The following is a 21,172-nucleotide window of genomic DNA, read 5'->3' as shown; positions in this document are numbered from 1 at the left end:
CTATACAACAATTATCTAATTTATAGTTATTCTGTGTGTATATTTATGTTCCGAAGGAAACAAAGATTTATTATTATTTTTGTAGCATAAAAATTACATCGTAATGAAGAGGTAGTTTCTAGTAATTTGGGGAACCTATTACGAAACATAGAAGATATCCACTTAAACTATCAATCACGTACGTAATACATACCCCTTTAAGGCCGTTTTACGCCACAAGACCATTGAGTGCGCCATTGAGACATGCCACAGTACAATAATTTAAGAGCAAAAATTATCAGTAGACTGTGTTACCGTAATATTATGTAATCTAACTTTAAAGCACGATGTAGACTCAGAATAAAATAGATTGTCGTATGCTGCTTAAGGGTGCTTACAAAAAGAAGCAGGTGTCCAACACTGACAGGTCGGTGCAGGTTTATACCGTTATGCGAGAAAAATTGCCTTTTATTCTCTTACTAGCCCGCGACTTCGCACGCGTGGACTTAGGTTTTTAAAAACCCCGTGGGAGCTCTTGAATTTCCCGGATAAAAAGTAGCCTATGCCACTTTCCAGATCTTTAAATATACCCATGCAAAAAATCACGTCAATCCGTTGCTCCCTTGCGACGTGATTGAAGGACAAACCAACAAACAAACACACTTTCGCATTTATATTATGGGTAGTGATACGTTTTACCTTATACCTATCTGTCTTTTTATGTGAGAGCTCAATAGGGCTAATTTACCCGCACCGATCTATCGGCACCGGAAAACTGATTCTTTATGTAAACACCCTAAGGCCATTAAATTATTGTTTTCATTGTAGCATGCTGCATCAATGTCGCATGTTATTGCTAGGCGTAAAACAGCCTTAACATTTGATATATTATAATATAGGGCGGTATGGTACGAAAACTCAATATTTCCGTAGAATAAGGCGTTTCGACCCCCATTATGTAAATCGAATCACGTCGAGATCAAGATACGGTTTCCCTTACAGAGATTCCAAACTACTCGATCAAAACTTACGGTGACCTTGTTGTGAATATCCTATGTTTTGGGTCTACGCTAGAATACGTCCGTCTCACTGCGATAATCTAGCCTAAGGTACCAAACTATTCATACTAATATTACAGAGTTAGCTTACATCCTGGGAAAGGACATAGGCTACTTTTTATTAAAAGGTTCCCACGGGATTATTAAAAAACCTAACTCCACGCGGATGAAGTCGCGGTTATCATCTAATAATGTTATAAACTGCTTCTCATACAGCAGATTCTCTTATTTGGCAGATCCTTTAGATCCAAATCACATCAGTATCCTAAAATATGTTCTCAAAGGTGTGTGAAACCTGTCAATCTACACTTGCTCAGTATGGTGGCTTCGAAGCCCTTCTCGTTATGAGAGGACACGTACCTACTCAATAGTGGGTCGGTGATAGGTTGATGATGGTGATGTTGATGAATTTCTTTATTACAATTTATGGCATAAGCTTGACAGTTTGTTAAAAAAACCGGCCAAGTGCGTGGCGAGCCACGCGCAGTGTAAGTAGTCACAATCCTCGAAAAACAGATGTAACTCCTTAACCTGTGAACCCTACTTAGCCATGATAAATTTCCTTTAAAATTGATTATATATACTACTGCTGTGAATTTTTTCACGTTCCTATATACTACCATTTGGCTGATACAGGGGGACGGGGGACGACACACTTGACTCTAATAAATATTAACACTTTAAAACATCATATTTTACAAACGGATCTAGTAATCAAACAATGATATTCCCAGACCCACAGTATTTTTAAAAGACCCATTCAACATTACCCCACACTATGGGGCAGACGAGAAAAAAAGGTTCATCCCCACTTTACATGTAGTCCCCTACATAAAAAATATTTAGCAAAATTTTATTTCATCACTTTGTCGGTGTGATTAATCTATATATACCCTTGCCATGATTTCTAGCACTAAAAGTCTCTGAGATTAACTGAGGACGGACAGACGGACGGACATGGCGAAACTATAAGGGTTCCTTGTTTACTACGTAACCCTAAAAAGTGACAAAATGCACCGAGGTAAAACAAAAAGAAGGTAGTTCGCTACTGCCCTTGTAAATAAAAACACCAAATCATGGTATGTAGGGGAAAGCAGGTAGGATTCGTACACTTTTTACTCTAGGTCATGTAAAAACAAAACTAATAAATATTTCAAAATAATTTCAACTCTGCTGGATTACCTAGTTATCTGGCATTAATTATAGTGTATTTTAGTGTTGATGCAAAGTAAGATGACAAAGCTATGATGAATTTCCCAAAAAATGGAAATCGTACAAAAGCACCCCACACGCGAGGTAGCTTCGTACATCGACTAGGGTACATTCGTACATAGTGGGGAGCCTTCGTACACAGGAATTAAAAAGGCTATTTTATATGAAATTAAACATTTATTGATATCAAAATTAACACAGAATCAACCTTAAATATAGTAATAATTAACAATATGGTGTTTACAAACAATTTGTTACAATTTAAGTCATTCATTAATCAACATTCTAATTTACCGTTATAGTAACTCGCGTTTCATCTCTTTAGCCTTCTGTTTACTCTCTCGTTCTTCTTTTTTTTCATCTTTTTTGCTCTTTCCTTTTCTATCAGTCTATTTTTTTTCGGGATTATATGTTATATCCTTAATTTTTCTAATACTTTTCCTTTCTTTGTGTCTTTTTAGTTTGCATTCTCATTTTTTTAGGCTAAGGTAAAAGGTTGCATAATTTCTGGCGTCATCATCCTACAGTTGATGTAGATGGTGATGGAGGTGGCAATCTTGATAATAGATCTTGTTGAGTAAGAGTAATTTCTTTGGGAGTTGAATTGGGATAGCGCCTATGTCAAAAATAAACGATTTCATAGTAATTATTATTAAACAGAGGGTCTTCCAAATTTCGTGAAATCCACGTCCATTGTAAATTTTAACCATTCTAAACTGATTCTAAAGTTGTCGATTTAATATAAAGAGTACGTCAAATGTTTATGACGTCATATCTATGTATATCTTTTATACAAGCTGCCATAGGTACCTACTAAGCCAGCGTTTTGACGTTTGATAAGAAGTTGCTAATTTGACTTATAGCGCAGCTCACGACAGGCATGAAACTTCGAAGAAAGAAAACATCGAGGTTTCACCCACACTGACAGGCGTCAAATGACGCCTATATTTGACGCTCGGTAGGCTATGAAACTACTAGGTATTTTTGATTTAACGACACCCCTAGCCTAATATTTAGCAGATGTCGATTTCAGGATCAAACCGAGAGTTTCTTCACTCTAGTTCTACTCTGCTAGTCTAGGCACCACCACTATTTGTTGCATGTTATCATCTGGGAGTGGTTTAGAATTGGAATCCCATAACCCATTTAGTGCATAAACGATCTGAACTCACGCGGGGTGCATTCGTAAAGTACGAATCCACCCCACTCCTAACTGCACGAAGGTACCCCAACCAAAAAAATCAAACAATAAATTTAAAATATAAATAACGGTGAAGGTTATCCCAAAATTAATGTTTACACATGAATCTAAGGCACTTATCCAAAGACTATTATATGTTACTTCAACAATTTGAGCCAAGCTTATTACGAATTAATGTCGTCAAAGATGAGTCGAAAAATTATTTTCGCGGTGTGAAAACACGTTTTGACTTATTCTAAAAAAACTGACTGTTGTACAGCCACTGGACTTAGCTGTGAGCCTATGAATATGAGCGGGCCTCACATATACAAAAACACAAACGCGTCACCATGTAGCATAGTGTAGATATGACTGTTGTACGAATGCTCCCTCTGTACGAATCCTACCTGCTTTCCCCTACCCGTTACCTACATTAAAATATGCATTTGACAAGTTTTTATAGTAATGTCCGGTTCAATCTGATTAAATATTCAAATATAACGTATTGGACTTCGCGCGAAAGTAATTAATACATGTAAACAATGTTGTTTGTATTTCACTGTTACCTACATTTTATTTCGTTTGGTCATCAGTCATTTTCGGTTCATTTTTGCGGCAAATATAAACAGTTTATTTGCATGAAATGCTTTACTAACTCAATAACCATTAATTTGGAATATTAATTAAACAGCTAATTGAATAAAGTTTTACCTTCCAAAAATTTACCATTCAATTCGGTAGGTATTCAAAGAAAGATAATATTATAATAATAAAGCCTCAATAGCTCAACCGGTAAAGGAGTGGACTGAAAACCGAAAGGTCGACGGTTCAAACCCCGCCCGTTGCACTATTGTCGTACCTACTCCTAGCACAAGCCTGACGCTTAGTTGGAGAGGAAAGGGGAATATTAGTCATTTAACATGGCTAATATTTTTTTTCCGCGGCTTCATCCGAATGATTTAGGTTTTTTTCAATCTCATGGGAACTCTTTTAATTTTTTGGGATATATCTGTACCATCAAACGTCAAATCAAATGTAGCCCCCGAGATGCAAGGTTTCTCTGTATGGTACCTTTCGTCAAATAATATTAATAATTAATCGTTTAAAACGGAAATAGCTCCAAAAAGTCAGAGATGCATGCCCGGAATTGAACCCCCGACCTCCCGAATGTCTTAACCACTATGCTATCGCCGCTATTAAATTTACATAACGTGTAATAAAACCGAAAATCGAGAAAGCTCTAAATATATTTCCGCTGCTCTCAACTTTCCGTAACTTGGAGAAATATCGGAGACATAAACTTTCGCAACTGTCTTGTTACGGCCAATAGTGAGACAAAATACTGTCGTATTTTTGATTTCATCGCTTTCTGAAATTATTACGGAAAGGGTTATAGATTTGAGTCTTTTTTAGAGTTCCGTACCACAAAAGGGAAATGGAAACCCTTGATTGCTTGTTGTCTGTCTGTCTTTCCGTAACTTGGAGAAATATCGGCGACATAAATTTTCGCAACTGTCTTGTTACGGCCAATATTGTGACAAAATACTGTCGTATTTTTGATTTTCTTGTTTTCTGAAATTATTACGGAAAGGGTTATGGATTTGAGTCTTTTTTAGGGTTCAAAGGCTATCACAAAATAATTTATCTCACTTTTGAACTTTTAGCCGTATTTGCTGTTTTACCTATATTCACTACAGGTAGATGATGCCCGCGACTTCGTGCGTGTGGATTTATGTTTTTGTAAATCCCGTGGGAACTCTATTATTTTCCGGGATAAAAAGTAGCGTGTGTCCTTCCCCGGGATGTAAGCTAACTCTGTACCTTTCATCAAAATCGGTTAAACTGCTGGGCCGTGAAAATCTAGCAGACAGACAGACAGACATACAGACACACTTTCCCATTAATAATACCTATTAGTATGGATAATACCGAGTTTATAATTTTGGTAAATATTATGGAGTGAGTAGATATGAAACGAAATGCAATGAATGAGTAGATATGGAATGACAATAAGTAGTATAGGCGTCTGGAGACGATCTCAGACTAAGTAGCTGGTTTTTAAAGCAGACAACACGATTCTGGACTGTGATTATTTCATTTTACTAGAATACAAATTCAGGTTTATCAATATTCTTTTAGTGGTAAAGATTATTGGAATCCTACTGGTATAATGTAATAAAACCCTTAGTATAACTGTGTAATGCAAATATAGAGAGGGTTACATAAGAATTAGCAAATCAAATAGTGTAAAACAAAATGTGTAATGTAAAAAGGGCTCAGGGTAATAAATTAGAATAACATGCATACGTGCAGAATAAAGGTGATCGCATACCATGGGATGATGTACCTACCGCTAGATGCGCAAGACTCCAAAAGCCGATAGAACTGCAGAGTTTGGCAAGGAAATGTCATTCTGTAGGTTTAGTTTAAGGCTGTATATCTCACCAACCAACGTTGATAAAACTGAGTGTAGAAATATTTCAGTGTTAATGTGAAAATAAATTTAACTTTAAAGATAAAGTCTCTTTACAACCTAGTAAAATTAAAATTAGTGGCACAGAAACAAATAGAAAAAAAATCCATCAAATATTATACCTTAAGTCAAGAAGCTTTAGGTTCATTTTACTATGACCAACGTTGGCAGAATTTGAATGTTGAAACATTTAAATTCTGTAAATGTTTTTGAGGTGTTAAATCTAATACTAAGCACACTAAGAGGTACCAGCATTTCGGCTATGCGATCAATGTACCTACTCGTTACATGCATTAATTCTAATACTTATTGAAATTTTTTGCAAATCGGTTCAGAAACCTCGAAAAAATCGGTGTACACAAATTGAGAACCACCTGCTTTTTGGAAGTCGGTTAAAAAACGACATTGTTGATTTGTGCTCTTTTGGTTTTTGCAATAGTGGCGGCACTTGCGCCTCCTGTCAGTTTTATGAGTGTCTTGGTATGCGATCACTTTAAGAAAATGTTCCAACTGCAATGAAATAGTCCAGTAGCAACACATTTGCAATTCGCATTATTTTTTTACTCCTTCGAATACAAAGATTTTACATAATGACCTATTTTTCGCGGTGCAAGGGAAATTCGATTTAAAATTCACTTCAAGGTCTTTCATGAAGCAAGGCGGGCAATTTTTTCTTGCAATCTTTTTCAAAGCGTTAGAAAGAAGCTAACCTCATTCGTACTTGAAGTTCTTCCATTTAAAAGTTGCTTGAATTAATATTACTTATTATAACTTTTTCATCTAATTATAATATTCAAAGTCCTGACTGACTTATATATCAACGCACAGCCTAAACCGCTGGTCCTAGAGACATGAAATTTTGAGGGTGTATTCTTTGTAAAGAGTAGGTATCCATTAAGAAAGGATTTTGCGAAATTCCACCCCTAAGTGGGTTAAATAGGGGATGAAAGTTTGTATGAAAGTCCGTCATTTTTCAAGTTATTTGCATGAAAATTGGTATTTGGATTTTCGGTCACAAATGAAGAAATACGTGTTCCAGGATATTTTGGAAATTCAACCCCCACCTCAATTTTCTATATTCCACCCGAGCGAAGCCGGGGCGGGGCAGCTAGTTGCGTATAAACAAATTCAAAAGTTTCAATTTATTCAAACTCCACCCATTACACTATCGTGGTAACCAGGGAGGTTACGAACCTTTAAAAAACTAAAAAAAATCATAGTGAAAGATACGGTCTCATATTCATCTCTGTATAAGTCCCGCAAATTGCTAATGCGCGTGGCCGCCATTTTAGTGACATCAGCACTAGACTGAAGTTTCGAGCTGATGGTATATTTTTATTTCGGCTGATCTCAAAATGACGTCATTTCGATGTTAATGAGACATGGTTCCAGCGCAATAGCAATTTGCGGGACTTATACACAAATTCAAAAGTTTCAGTTTATTCAAACTCCACCCATTAAACTATCATGGGAACCAGGGAACTTATTACCCTTTTGAAAACCGATTAAAAAAAATCGTAGCTAAAAGCATCGATGACAAGATATTATGCCCAAGCGAACAAAACTTTTCACGGTTTTGGAACCAAATAAATCAGCGCCACCTCTTAGATACTAATGAACGACCCGTTTGAAATCCAGACGTCACTGAGGTTGCATTGGTGCTACAGCACCGCTGAGTCGGTGCCATTTTGTTTGTTCAATGGCCCTGTCCATACGAAGTAATATAATATAACTCAATGAGCTAAAAGATACGGTGCCATATTCATCTCTGTATCATGTGGTAGTGTTATTCGTAGAGCATAACGTGAACAAAATGTTTTAGAATAAGCGAGCAGCGAAGCGATTGTGAAACACCAACAAATTTGCAATTCGCGATACTTTTGTATTCTTTCGAATACAAGAATTTTACATAATGACTTCCTTTTGCCCTATTTCTCGCGGCGCGGCGGAAATTCGATTTGAAACTTTCTTCGGGATCTTTGATGAGGCAAAGCGGAACATTTTCCTCGCAATTGTCTGCGAACCGCGCGTCAGACGAGCCGCTAATCTTGTTCAGAATTGTGACATTTAAGCCTTGTATTCATTAGGCAACATTTGTTAATAAACACTGTTTATAAACAGATTATAAACAGCGCTTCACAATGTTTCATCATCTCTGTAAACAGTTTATAAACAAAAATGATGAAACATTGTTCATGCAACATGTTGCCGTGCTCCCCACTTTGAATGGAGAGCAAGGCGAAACATCCAGTTTATAAACAAAAGTCAACAGGTGTGGACGTGTGTTGCGCGAGTTTATAAACATCACAAGCAGCAGAGAGCATCACAACCTCCTCGGGTGATATCCTAGCAACAATTGACTAGTGTGGACGGCCAAGTTTCAGAAACAGTGTTTAAGGTAAACTTGCTTATCAACTCGTCATAAACAGTTTATTAACAAATGTTGCCTAATGAATACAAGGCTTAATGCTGTAGGTATAGAAGCAGGCGTTACTTTACGGAAGTCCATTATATACAATGAACCAAAAGCTTAATTTGCTATAATCCGCTGAAACAGGTCGAATCTGTATGGTGCAACATGCAGCATGCATGCCACAGAGTACTTTTTGCATGCGTATTTATTCACTAGGAGTGTGTTTGGGATTTGTGTGGTGCTGCGTGGTGGTGGTGCGTGTTGCTTGCCTGGTGGCTACTTCTTCCTGAATGATTAGCAGTGGGAGGGCGGGCGGTGCATTTCGCATGCTGCATGTTGCACCATACAGATTCGACCTGTTTCAGCGGATTATAGCAAATTAAGCTTTTGGTTCACTGTACTGTTAATGCTGCTTATTAGAATGTAAATAACGGGTACGTACCACGATCTATACGATGATTTTGAGAGATCGATATTTCGACCAACCCAACAACGAATGGACCACAATGCAATTGGATCGACATATCGATCTCTTGAAATCACCGTATAAATCGTGGTACGAACCCGTTATTTTTTAAGTTCTAATATTATGTTCTTAAACTACGAAATAAGCCTAAAATCATTAATGCTGCATGTTATAACGTCATTCGTCCACCCGTGAGCAACGTAGCCTGCAAAAATCTTTCTAGGCTAATCTTCCTTGCCTAGGTATTACTATCAATATCTCTCAAAAAAATATTAATTTGTGATCTAATAATTTCCTTCCTCCTTTTTGTATAACGACTCTGCTTTCATTTTCTATTTTTCCATCTGGCAACCCTATGCACCATTCCACCTATGCACGACGATATGAAGCCATGCACATGTAACATGTCAAACAGTGCAAGTAAATGGGCAGCGATGCGTCGCATGCAGGCGGCACGAATAGCCTTTACGCGCATTTAGCCTTTAACTGCATTTCGTTGCATTTCGTGCTCTGAGTGGAGGTCTGACCGTGGAACCTTTTTAATTTATACATAGGACTAGCTAACTCGACTGCACTCTGCACGAGTGATTTTAAGTTAATAATAAAAAATTAGAAATGTATTTTTTATTGAAAGTGCTTCTGAATCGTCACGTGAATTAACCAGGTTCGAAATGCTGGCATGGTATTCGAAATGTCCTTCCTACCAAAACTCAAAAGCATTTTCAAAGATTCAATTTAAAAATATTATCCATATCCATACTAATATTATAAATGCGAAAGTGTGTTTGTCTGTCTGTCTGCTATCTTTTCACGGCCCATCCGTTCAACCGATTTTGAAGAAATTTGGTACAGAGATAGCTTGTATCCCGGGGAAGGAAAAAGTTCCCATGGGATTTTTAAAAACCTAAATCCACGCGGGCGAAGTTGCAGGTATCATATAGCTGAACACAATATTATCAAGTTTTAATAACTTTGACCATCCCTAAGACCGGAGTAAGGATATCCAACAGACAAGGTTGTAGGTCTGTATTGGCTAGAGATAATCAATTTACTAATGTAAGTAATTCATAAAAGTAATAACGACTAAAGGATATTGTAATAATTTGATCTATTATACTGATAAAAACCTATTCCATCAAATTAGTTTTCTAGAATAGGTCTAACTTACATTTTAGTATGTGCGCTGACTACAAAATGGCAGACCGAGAATTAATTTTCAATATTAGATCGTACTTAAAATTTCGATATTTTTTTGGTTACTATCACCTTACCAATTCAAAAAGTATTACTCGATACATGCTTAAAATAACATCTGTAGTTATTGTTATATTTATTTTTTGTATAAGCTTGCTTTGCAGAGTAAATACATATGGATTAATAGGAATGTCTATATCTGCTATTCAGTACATTATAAATATAATTTGTTCCCTGTACACGGAAGATGAGTATATACTAGAATACTATCGCTACAACCCTTCGATAGATGCCAAAAGAAATAAATTATATGGGAAGTTAAATATAATTCTACGAGGTTACATAATTATGCTTATAACTACTCATATTGCGTTTAATGCTACATTTTTAATGTCTCCAGCTCTGATGCCTTGTGATTCACCTTGGGCGTTTTACTTAGTCGGAAGCATTCATTTAGCGATGAATCTGGGACGCATACCAATGTTGTCAATATTTGGGCTATTGTATTGTCGATTTCACATATTTTGCCGAAAAGTACACCTACATTTATTGAAAAATACTGATGTTAAGTTTTCATGTAAAAAGTACATGAGTATTTATGAACAGATCATGAGCACATTGCGGAAGACAGATTTTCCTTTGAAACTTTTGGTACATAACTGTTTTTTATATTATACCAAACTCCAAAGATCATTTAAAGTTTATGTTTTACCCAATCAGTTTAAAAAATTGTGTATTTCATATTTTTAGATGTTTACTCATTTATCTTTGGTGTTTGTGGATATAACAAATGTGCAATACAAGACGGTAAGGCGCTAAATTCCTCTACAATCGTTGTCTTTAACTGTGTATAATCATTTAATTATCTGCTATTTTTTTCTGTTACTTAGATCACGCAGTTTTCGATCGCCCATTTGTTGAAATCCTTCTTACATTTGATATGTAACTTGGTTGTATTTTTTCCGTCACTAGTCATGGAGTTAATCGCTGAAGAAATTGAGAACATGAGAGTTATTGTCGCCGATAGGATGATCAGTAGTGTTAGTGAGTACATACTATTTGAAATTCACATTTTACACTTATGGGTTCTAGCAATAATACCTACCATTAAGTAGTATGAAATAAGCTGTTTATTGTCACTGATATAAATGTTAAAAAACTATGGACCGAGGGGTGAGCCCTGAGCTACGCCAAATAAAATGCAAAATATAACACTATTATTAAAGTAATGAATTATGTCTTTAATTTTTTCTAGATGAGGAGCAGCGCAATGAGTGTCGACATTTCTTGCAGAGTCTAAGGCAACAACCAATAACCTACCTAGTTTGCCGTGCTTTTAAGATGGACTCTCGTCTACTGCTTAGCTACTTTTCGTTAGTTATTACGTATCTAATCTGTATATTGCAGTTCAAGCCGTTTTACACCGTCCCTTCTCTCACTGCAAACTCTACTATACAATAAAAATCTCATGTTTTTTGTTTGTTTTATTTCTTTATGAGTTGAGTTTCTGATTAGTTTATGTTTTATACAATTTTGAATTTTATTCAGGTTGTCTTGACCTTGAAAACTTGCGAATAGATAATATAATAAAGGGCTATTAAGTATTTTTTGAATATTGTGCTAACAGTAAGTTTCAAATTCTTAAAAATAACAATAATAAACAGTAAGCAATTTTCTCTTTACATACAGAAGATGGGGATTCACTTACTAAATTACTTTGGAAAAGTTTTTCGAAATTTTTCTTAGAGGAAATAACTACATAATATATCCAATCGTGTACCTATTTCATGAGAATTTCGATTAATAAAGATCTCAAAAAGCACATTTTGAAACATCGAAGTTATTGTAAGTATTTCCAGTTTTGAAAGCATCCAGAAGTTGCAAAATTTTGTATTTGAAATCATGAAAAAGTAACAAACTTAAAGACAGACAAATACCTACGCTTTCATAAATTTATATTATTAGTAAGAGTTCTTTAATCTTTACTGTAGCAGAAAATAGGCAAACTCAAGAAACTCCTAAACTTTCGCGGCAAAGGGTCCCCAAATTGTTAATCCAAAGTCAAAGAGCCAACATTACATAAAATCTAAATACATAAATTAATTTAATGCCCAGTCCCTTATATTGTTCTAAGTTGTAACTAAGCCTTATCTGCGTCCTTGGGAAACGGGGCCTTGGCATCTTTGTGACAATAGAAACGATCTTATCACATTAAAGTAGTTTACTCTATTATAACATACTACTTATTCTTCCTTTGCCATGATCTGTTGATTTTTCCTTTTCTTCATTTGATAATGAACTGAGAATTTAATAAATTTCGATACTTTGTACACAAAATGGACAATAATTTAGTTAACTAATTAAGGATACTTTTTCTTTAAGCTTTGAAATACAATAGTACATTTAGATGGATGCGCTTGTAGAATCTTGAAACTTTTGAAAATAGTCCTAGTTTCGAGTCCTACAGAGGATCAATTTAATATGGATTAAATTTATTTATGGAGGCTTTGACGGAGGAAGTTCCGATTTAGTATTGCTGTTCGAATTCACATAGTAAAATGGTCAAGAATATAACATACATTTCTTGACCATTGTTGGGCCACTACTGATCACGAATTTCCTATCAGAATGGGCCATAGACCAAGTATGTATTGCAAACTTCACATACGTTTGAGAACATTATGAAAGACTTTTAAGCATGAAGGTTCCCTCACGATGTTTTCCTTCACCGAGCAAGTGATACTTAATTTTTAAAACCCAACACCGAAAATTTAGAAGTACGTGTACACAATCAAACCTCAGATCACCGATCGTCCGGATAACTAATTGATAACTGCTCATAAATAAAATTTATTGCGTAAATTATGTCACGGTAACTGAAATAGCATTAGAATATCAAGAAAACTCGGACAAGTGCGAGTCAGACTCGCGCACCGAGGGTTCCATAACAATCGTATTTTTTCGACATTTTGCACGATAAATCAAAAACAATTTAATTATGCATAAAAATAAGTAGGATCTACCTACAGGTAAAGCCATTTCATATTATGATACCCCATTATAGTAATTGTTAATGAACACATTTTCATTTTAGTTTCGGATTTTTCCCTTGACGTGTGCTATAAACCTACCTGCCAAATTTCATGATTCTAGGTCAACGGGAAGTACCCTATAGGTTTTTTGACACACACGACAGGCACACAGACATCCAAGTGATCCTATAAGGGATCTTTTTTTTCTTTTGTGGTACGAAACCCCAAAAAAAAGCCATTCGAGCCAATATCTCACGTCTGTCGCTTTCATTATTACTCTTGGGACTTTTATAGAAACGAAACACCAATTTATAACACGTCAGTCTTACGTGCTTCCCCTAAAATAAGTAATCCTGCCAGTAAACAGGAGATTTTTTGGAGCGGTCAGTGTGGAAAAATCTAAATAAGTACTTAATTTTGGAGACCGACCGTCTCCCATACATCGTTGGACCCAGAAATTGATGAACCGTTACAAGTGCGATGCTGTGTGGCATGGTACATTTTGGCGTGGCGAGGTCCAACTCGTATGCAGAAATTAAAGCTTGTATACGCGGACATATTTTATTTTATAACTACCTACCTACATTTGTTCATAATAGTTACACATACCTACCTAGAATATTAGACTAAGTATTAACTACAGAGGAATGTGCAGTGCTCAGACAAGCCGCCAAGCGCTTACGAGCATGAAGAAACCAATATTGTAAGCATTTTTTCTTTTTGTGTGGAAATAAATAAAATAAATAAAGTTCCAAATAAGTGTGATTTGTTAGATAAAAATATTCCGTTACAGTGCTTTAGTTTCTGTTGGAGTGACAATTGCATAATCTATATATATAAAATACAAAGTCCTGGCTGACTGGCTGACTTATATTTATATTAACGCACAGCCTAAACCGCTGGTCCTAGATACATGAAATTTGGAGGGTGTGTTCTTTGTAAACTAAGAAAGGATTTTCCAAAATTCCATCCCTAAATGGGTTAAATGGGGGATGGAAGTTTGTATGAAAGTCCGACAAGTTACATCGATCAAAATTGGTATTTAAACTTTTGGTTACAAATGAAAATATACTTATTTAACGATTTTTTAAAAATTCTACTACCAAAGGAGTTAAATAGGGGATGAAAGTTTGTATGAAAGTCCGTTTTTTTCAAGTCACGCTGGCCAAGTGCGAATTGGCAGACTTATAACACAACCTTTGAGAACAATATGGGGTACTCTTAGGCATGTGAGTTTCCTTACGATGTTTTCCTTTACCGTTAAATCAAGTGATATTTTTTTATTGCTTAAAAAGCATGTAACTTTGAAAAGTAAGAGGTGTGTGCCCGGGATCGAACCCCCGACCTCTCAAATAAGAGGTGGACGTCTTAACCACTAAGCTACCACAGCTTAGCTAGATGAATATAAAAAATTAAAAACCTGACTGACCGTTTCCTAAATTTCACCCAGTATGTATCTGATCATCAATATGAGAATTTATTTTCACCGGGGCGATCGTAAACTGTGCTTGACTTCCACGAAGGCGTTACGTGACGGACGCATCCTCCCGGGATAACGCGTGTGTCCTACCTCTATCGATCCCAGGATGTTATGAAGTTATGATTTATCATTTTACGTGTAAGCCATACTAGGAAGTTATGTTTTTAGGGTTCCGTACCTCAAAAGGAAAAACGGAACTCTTATAGGATCACTTTATTGTCTGTCTATCTTTCTGTCTGTCTGTCAGTCGGACTGTCTGTATGTCAAGAAACCTACAGAGTACTTCCCGTTGACCTAGAATCATGAAATTTGGCAGGTAGGTAGGTCTTATAACAGACATTAGGGGAAAAATATGAAAACCGTGACTTTGTGGTTACATCACACGAAAAAAATTAAATTGTAGTCATGAACTAATAATTAGTATTTTCAATATCGAAGTAAGATAACTATATCAAGTGGGGTATCATATGAAAGGTCTTCACCTGTGCATTCTAAAACAGATTTTCATTTATTTTTATGCATCATAGTTTTTGAATTATCGTGCAAAATGTCGAAAAAATACGACTGTAGTACGGAACCCTCGTTGCGCGAGCCTGACTCGCACTTGGCCGGTTTTTTATTACAAGATACTAGATAGCCTTGCAGTTGCATTTAACGACAATCATCATATCATCATCATGATCAACCCATCACGGGCTCACTACAGAGCACGGGTCTCCTCTCAGAGTGGGAAGGGTTTTGGCCATAGTCTAACACGTTGGCCATGTGCGGGTTGGTAGACTTCACACACCTTTGAGAACATTATGGAGAACTCTCAGGCATACAGGTTTCATTACATTCCGAGCTAGGCAGCAATGTCGCGGCAGCAATTGTATGGGGACCAGTAGTGCCGCGACAGGACTGTGACAGCTGGTGACAGCATTGTTGCGGCAGCGCTGCTGCGTGCAGCGTGGTTCGGAATCATACCTTAACTGTATACCTACTATAAAGTAGGTGTAGAGTTAGATTTACCTACTATAATCGTCGTCACAATAATATCCAAGAGTATCCAAGTATGTAGAGGTATGCTTTGTATTTCAGAGACTCCGTACCACAAAGTAAAGATACGTTACACTATACAAACAGAGGTTCGACGAAGCCGTCGTGCGGGACGAAGAAGCGACCTGAACTGGCATACGTAGTTAGGGCCCTATGTTGGAATCATCATCACCATCATCATCAATAGACTCTTGTAAGGACTTCCACACGCCACGGTCTTGCGCCGCCTGAATCCAGCGGCTCCCTGCGACTCGTCTGATGTCGTCCGTCCACCAATGCTGAGTCTTCCGGTGCAAGGTCGCCATCCCAGCACCTTGGGACCCCAAGGTTTGTCGGTTTTACGAACTATGTGTCCTGCCCATTGCCACTTCAGCTTCGCAATCCGTTGAGGCTGATGTTGGAATGGTCGGCGTCATTTACTACGAGATCAAAGGCATCGGAATACTGTATCTCTCTTTATACGCTGTTAGTACCATCGATATAAATGACAAGATAGGTATGCCCAAGCGAACAAAAATTTTCACGGTTTTGGACCCAAATAAATCAGCGCCACCTCTTAGATACTAATGAACGACCCGTTTGAAATCCAGACGTCACTGAGGTTGCATTGGTGCTAAAGCACCACTGAATCGATGCCTTTTTGTCTGTTTAATAGCCCTGTCCATACGAAGTAATATAAGTAAATGACTGTATGTTTCTTTATACCGTGTTGTACCCTATTTATTATTTCACGTGACGTCAAGACACGGCGAAGCGCTAAGCCGACGGATTATGACGCTGTCCCCAAGAGGAGCATTACGTTGAAATTTGAATTTTAACCGGGATCTTGGGAAATTGGACTTTATTTCAACTAATGTTGAATAATTAACTCGTTGTGCACTTTAGGGGATAAGTAGCTGTCTAGACAAAATAATAAGCAGACCTAGATTTAGGTAGCTGCACGAAAAAGTAAAAAACCGGCCAAGTGCGAATCAGACTCGCGCACTGAGGGTTCCGTCCATTTTATCGACATTTTGCACGATAAATCAAAAACTACTTACTAGATCTCGTTCAAACTAATTTTCGGTGGAAGTTTGCATGGTAATGTACATCATATATTTTTTTAGTTTTATCAGTCTTTTATTTTAGAAGTTACAGGGGGGGGGGGACACATTTGACTACCACTTTGGAAGTGTCTCTGGCGCAAACTATACAGTTTAGAAAAAATGATATTAGAAAACTCAATATCATTTTGGAAGACGTATCCATAGATACCCCACCCCACACATATGGGTTTGATGAAAAAAATTTTTTGAGTTTCAGTTCTAAGTATGGGGAACCCCAAAATTTATTGTTTTTTTTCTATTTTTCTATAAAAACCTTAATGCGGTTCACATAATATATCTACTTACCAAGTTTCAACAGTATAGCTCTTATAGTTTCGGAAAAAAAGTGGCTGTGACATACACACAGACAGACAGACATGACGAGTTGTAATTTTATTTTATTATTGTATATACCTACATTTATTCTAAATCTATTCTGTTAAAATAGTTTAATTATAATTTTAAGTAATCTCTTTTGGCCTTCTGTTATACCTAGATTTAAATTTAAATAATAATTATGTATTTACGCTGTTGATTACTTTCAAATAAACAAAATATAAAAAAATAATGAAAGGAATAAGTGACTGACTGACTGATCTATCAAGGCACAGCTGAAACTACTGGACGAAGTCGTATATAACATCTAGTAAGCATCTAGTAAGTGTATAATATCTAAACAACATAAGAGTATAAGATTTGAAAGAAATCCATAAAGCCTTGTTCAAGATTCCAAGTAGTGTCTAATGCGTACTGTGCCGATCTCTGTCAATATTTATTTCAATAAACACTGTTTACATTCTCTTATCATATCACAATACATTACCGATCCATTAAGCAAACAGTAAGGGGAAAATACAAGGGGGGGACTAGGCACCGCAGATTTTTTTCTCATCTTAGCTGTTCGCATATTAGAACGAGTCGTGCCTAGGCACCAAACGCGTCTCATCTTTTAGTTATACGCCTACTGACGTATCAAAGTCAAAGTCAAAGTCCAATTTTTATTCAAAAATAGGTAATAAATTACACTTTTTGATGGTCGGTTGTCGCATTTGTAAGATGATGATATAGTGGTGATTATTTAACGAGTACTTAAAACTAAAACTACGAGGGTTCCAAACGCGTCCAGGTCTGAGAAGAGCGCACAACAAAATCAGCCGGGTATTTTTTTTATTGTCTAGTGTTTATGTACTTAATATCTTTTGACATATCTACCTACTGTTATACCTATTAATAATTTCAAACTTATTTACAGGGTTTTCAAAAACAGAGTGCGTAGCGACCATAGTTACGTACGGACACTTTAGGGGTCTTTGCTTTCTATAAACATGTAAGCAGTATCATGTAAGTAGGATCAACGCAGATGGCGCTTGCTGTGCATAACGTACACAGCAAAGGAACGAAGGGATGCCTTACAATATAATATCAAAACTGCCAGCAGGGCCATGGTAAATCTTTAGATTTTCGAATGCCCCAAATAATCTGGATGATATTTTTCCAGGGTTTAAATAAATGCTTATGATATAATGGTTCATAATATTTCAACAAATTTTATCAAAACGTAATTTTCAATTGAAAGGACATTGCCCAAGTGACTATGGGACTCAGTATCGCTACCAAATAAGTTGTCCACTAATAAAATAGAGCTTAATTTTTAGGATAGTTTTATTACATTTAATTACACATTTAAAAAAAATCTAAACCACCGGATTCCGCAGAAATATGGTGAAGAACGACCTCCGAAATTAGAATTTTCGAAACTGTTAATTCGCTGCTAACTTACGTTTTACTGAAATATTTCTCTTTATTAAATATATTTCTAAAGAAATCTGTATTATAGAAGCCTCAATAGCTCAACAGTTAAAAGGTGTGGACTGAAATCCGAAGGGTCGCCGGTTCAAACCCCACCTGTCGCACTACTGTCGTACCTACTCAGGTGGCACTAGCTTGACGCTTTCGTCCTACGTCGGCAACGATGCGGCAGCATTCTATAGAACGCGACAGGTCAATATGACAATCGGGGTGACGTGCGGCTGTGCGGAGCGTCCCCAGCCTCATACCCCGATTGCCATCTTGACCTGTCGCATACTATGGGTGTCCGCTAGCTGCGCACTGGCATTGGTAGCACACATATAGGCACCGCGTCTAGCCGTGACGTGTAGAAGGCCTCGCGCTCACGTGGAACACCTAAGCCCGCAGCGATGCACGCGGCGTCATGCCACAGCGAGGCGTCACCTATACAGAATACATAACTATATGTTAAACATTGCTTTTAATCAGTTAATTAAGTGAATTGAATGATGATAAGATAGGTATACACACCTCTAACTTGTGTAAGTTATGTGTGTTTTAAGCAATTAAATATCACTTTCTTTAAAGGTGAAGGAAAACATCGTGAGGAAACCTGCATGCATTCACTATACTGTCCTGAAAGATGTGTGAAGTATGCCAATCAATCCACTTGGCCAGCATGGGAGACTATGGCCCTTCTCACTCTGTAAGGAGACCCATGCTCTGTAGCGAGCCGGTGATGGGTTGATCATGATGATGATTAAGTAATTACTAGTTACAAATCGAAAAAACACACACAGAATACATAACTATATGTACAGATAATAAATTGCAACATGTACAGATAATAGTTTATACAGTACAGATTGAATGTACATAGTATAGGTACTATGACTGGTAAAATACAGGTATTTAAGCGGGTAACATATCTGCATATGCCACTTCATCTGTATAGGCTGTCTAATGGGTAAGTAGTACTTTTCATTATTATACATACCAAGTGTGCAGAAATCCAACGCAGAATAATATTTCTTTCCTCAGAGTCTGAAGGCTGTGCGAGGACGTAGAGATATGCCACATGCATAACTCGCACTCTGTGTCCAAATAAAGCAGCAGGTGCTAGCCCGGCTCGGAGAGCTTTTTGTGATGAACCAAAACACTCCATGCAAATGATATGTTCATGTGAAATCTGTCAAATCATATATTTACAATATTAGATAATTTCAAAAGCATTTGCAATTCTTCTTTGATCAGTTAATTGTTTTTAATCAGTTAATTAAGTGAATAATGATAAGATACAACGACTCACACAATCAACACAAACAAAGACACAACTCAACTGTTAGTTATGTGCGTTTTAAGCAATTAAATATCACTTTCTTTAACGGTGAAGGAAAACATCGTGAGGAAACCTGTACGCTTGAGTTCTCCGTAATGTTCTCAAAAGGTGTTCTAACCACATTTCACGACAGTTAGGTTACTTCTAATAAAACGTCGAGGCTTCGACATCACGCAAATAGCTCTAATGTAGCCCTATTTTCCATGATTTACCGTTTTCACGTCACCTTAACCTATTATTTGACATATCGTCGATTCAGAATCAAGCCGAGAGCTTCCTCACTTTACTTCACTCTGCCCTAACACTCTTATAAACCAAATAATTATTTATTTATTACTTACCTACTGGTGCAGGTGAATTCCAAGATCCAAAAGTCGCAGTGGAGAGTCCCGGAAGGAATGGATGACGACATGATGGATTTTCCATAACATAATATGTGTATTATCTATGTCTACAACTAACTAGGCGTCTGTAGATTCCTAGATCACTTTGTCTAATTATTAAATAGTGATTAAACAAAAATTAAACAGCAGTAATAGTGTTCTGTGCTTTAGCTGAACAACCACAGAGAACGAATTAAAAACAAACAATTTATTTGACATTAGGGATGTCATATCGATCCGATATCGATTTTCAAAGAATCTATTTTTGTGACAAGAAAATCGATCTACGTTCCGATTTTTGCTTCTTTATTTTAGATTGAGTTCACGCAAACAGAGTAAAAAAGAAGCAATATAAAAATAGTAAACAACTACTAAAATAAAATAAGTACATATATTAAACATACTACACATGGGTAACATTGGTATAATATTATTTTAAAAAAGGGTTTTAGAATATGATTAGTAATTATTTGATGTCATTAAACAATTTACAGCATGTTTTACCTTTAATTCAATTGAACTATTTAATAATTAAAATATAGGTATCGAAAAAAATCGAAGATTTATTTTTGCGAAATAAATATTCCAGACCTCGGTTTTTTTTAATCCGTTCCTCAGATTTCGATTCGAATCGATCTAAAAATCGATCTTTTTTTTGAAGATTCACCATTTAGATTTGACATTCGACAACCTCTTGATTACGGTGAAATTACAGCTACAATGCTACAATCACCTATTTGTTGACGCTCACTATTTGCTACAATGCATTGCAATATGAATATAGTACCTACGCGACAGGTTGAAATGACAATCGGGAAGGGAACGCAACCCGCCCCCACCCCCCGTGTTTAATCGTTGCGTGCGAATGCGGGTGGGTGTGCGGGGCGTCCCCTCACCTCATACCCCGATTGCCATCTCAACCTGTCGCGGACTATAACATAATAATTCTATTACTATTGTAATAACGACAGGGGCTCGATTTTGTTTCGATTTTGTTAATTAATGTCCGCTACAATGTAACGATCTCAATCACTTCTGATTGGTTGAGGCGT

The 21,172-nt window shown here is 36.7% G+C and overlaps 1 protein-coding gene and 1 long non-coding RNA gene across 2 annotated transcripts; one reads left to right on the top strand and one right to left on the bottom strand.

The window, feature by feature from the left end:
- The first annotated feature begins 9,586 nt into the window (after window positions 1-9,586).
- On the top strand, window positions 9,587-11,436 carry LOC138402472 (uncharacterized). The gene is made up of 5 exons (XM_069499164.1): window positions 9,587-9,803; window positions 10,376-10,626; window positions 10,726-10,782; window positions 10,866-11,019; window positions 11,231-11,436. Exons 2-5 carry the CDS (start codon window positions 10,381-10,383, stop codon window positions 11,434-11,436), a joined length of 663 nt encoding a protein of 220 aa, XP_069355265.1. The 5' UTR covers window positions 9,587-9,803; window positions 10,376-10,380.
- Window positions 11,437-18,209: 6,773 nt separating this feature from the next.
- LOC138402436 (uncharacterized) lies at window positions 18,210-20,807 on the bottom strand. Its single transcript, XR_011236814.1, has 3 exons — window positions 20,079-20,807; window positions 19,396-19,587; window positions 18,210-18,842 (listed from the first exon to the last, which is right to left on the bottom strand). It is a non-coding gene; the product is annotated as an uncharacterized lncRNA (long non-coding RNA).
- Window positions 20,808-21,172: the final 365 nt, after the last annotated feature.

Source organism: Maniola hyperantus, chromosome 6 (genome assembly GCF_902806685.2).
Source record: "Maniola hyperantus chromosome 6, iAphHyp1.2, whole genome shotgun sequence".
In the NCBI taxonomy this organism is placed as follows: Eukaryota; Metazoa; Arthropoda; class Insecta; order Lepidoptera; family Nymphalidae; genus Maniola; species Maniola hyperantus.
This window is presented reverse-complemented; position numbering and strand designations above follow the sequence as displayed.